This window comes from Callospermophilus lateralis, chromosome 4, assembly GCF_048772815.1.
Source record: "Callospermophilus lateralis isolate mCalLat2 chromosome 4, mCalLat2.hap1, whole genome shotgun sequence".
NCBI lineage: Eukaryota > Metazoa > Chordata > Mammalia > Rodentia > Sciuridae > Callospermophilus > Callospermophilus lateralis.
The window spans coordinates 109,284,520-109,286,486 of record NC_135308.1 but is presented as its reverse complement, the minus strand read 5'-3'; the positions used below and the strand labels follow the sequence as shown (position 1 = coordinate 109,286,486).

At 35.0% G+C, this 1,967-nt stretch overlaps 1 protein-coding gene across 1 annotated transcript; it reads right to left on the bottom strand.

The window, feature by feature from the left end:
* Nucleotides 1–255: 255 nt before the first annotated feature.
* LOC143396996 (olfactory receptor 6C2-like) lies at nt 256–1,191 on the bottom strand. Its single transcript, XM_076852993.1, has one exon. The coding sequence runs from the start codon at nt 1,189–1,191 to the stop codon at nt 256–258; it is 936 nt and encodes a 311-aa protein (XP_076709108.1).
* Between the last annotated feature and the right edge of the window lie 776 nt (nt 1,192–1,967).

Here is a 1,967-nt window from a genome sequence, read left to right as displayed (position 1 = left end):
TATATGAAGAGAAAAGAATAAACTGAAAATTGAGCTTTAGGATATTTTGAGAAAGTTATCCTGAATTAGAACACAGACGAGGAAGGCATAAAATGGTTTCGTAACTTCAGGAATTTGTTAGGAAATCTCTGGTTCCTTGAAAACTTGATTTTTAGATGTCAGCATTCTCCTTTAAATATTTAAATTGATTCACAAAATTGATTTTTAAATATGACAATAAATTTGACAACATATTTGTGATGTCTCTGTATTCTCTTACTTCTTTGAAGGTAACTTAATTCTTTTGAAGGAATCACTAAAAGCTTGTCTCACCTGTTTGTTTCTCAGAGTATAAATGAACGGGTTCAACATGGGAGCAATGGATGTCATTAGCACTGTCACACCCTTATTGATAGCCACAGATTCCTTTGCTGAAGGTTTGACATAGATGAAGATACAGCTTCCATAGGTGATGGACACCACAATCATATGAGAAGAGCAAGTGGAAAAGGCCCTTTTTCTTTGCTGGGCAGAGGGGAATCTTAGGATGGTCTTGATGATGTATATGTAGGACAGAACAACGCATAGAAGAGTTGTGATGAAAGATAATACAGCACAGGTTATCACCATCTGTTCTAAAAGCCATGTGTCTGAGCATGAAATCTTCAAGATAGGATATGAATCACAGAAAAAATAATCAATTATATTTGAGTCACAGAATTCTAGATTTAGTATCATGATAAGTGGTGGGAGTATGATCAACACAGCAATGATCCAGCAGCAGAAGACAAGCTTTCCACAGACTCTGCTGTTCATGATGACTACGTAATGCAGGGGTTTGCAGATGGCCACATAACGATCATAGGACATAATGGCCAGAAGAAAAAATTCAGTTACTCCAAATATATCAATAAAAAACACTTGAATGACACAAACATTATAAGTAATGGACTTGTCACCTGTTGCTATGTTATATAAGTATCTAGGAATACAAGCAGATGTAAACAAGATTTCTAATAAAGCAAAATTCTGTAGGAAAAAGTACATGGGTGTTTTAAGATGGGGATCCAATAAAGTGAGGGATATGATGGTCAGATTCCCAGTTATACTCAACATGTAAGTGAGAAATAGAAACACAAAAATTAGACCTTGAACTTGAGGATCATCAGTCAGCCCTAGCAAAATGAAGGTGGTTATTGTCTTGTTTGCCATGATTGAATCCAAGTTTCTTTCATATTTTCAGGAAAAATTCAGAGACATTTCAAGGGAATACAATGTTATCAAAGGTGAATGGTGCAATTTTCCTTTCTTATTAGGATATAGAGAGTCACCAGAGGCTGTTACTGTCACGTCAGCAACCCAAATGATAAGGTTAGCTACAAAATAATTGTTTTAATAAATCATATCAGAGTTCTGAAGAGTCAAAGAAGCCTTACTACGTAAGATAGTAAATCCTTCACAGGGGAGAAATGACTCTTAACTGCACTTATTTGAGGCTGAGGAGATGAAGGTGAAGGAATTTATTGTAAATAGGAGTAAAAATAAATTCTCTAAATCTTTAATGAACTTTTAGCAGCTTCATTTGGATTTCTGTCACAGATTTTTGAAGATTCTCCACTTTTCCACAGGTCCTTATAAGGTACTTGGTAAAGTGTTTTAAAGCTCATGAGAAAGTACAGATATTGTCGCAAGTACCTATAAGATATTCTCTTAATATATTCCAAGTAGAAGTATAAGGATGAGGCAGAGAAAGTGAGAAAAATATTCCTCCAAAACATTCCAGATATACTCAGAGGATAACAGTAACCAATCTGCAATGTCTAGGGGCAGTTTAATAGGGTAAGAAACAATCTCCTAGGATCCAGAATACTGGAAGTATATTGAAAGCAGGGAACTCAACAGCATGAAGAAGATAAAATCGTATCTTCATGATGCTGAAAGGAACAAGAACAACAAAAAGAATCAACTTAAAAATTATTCAGCAAGCA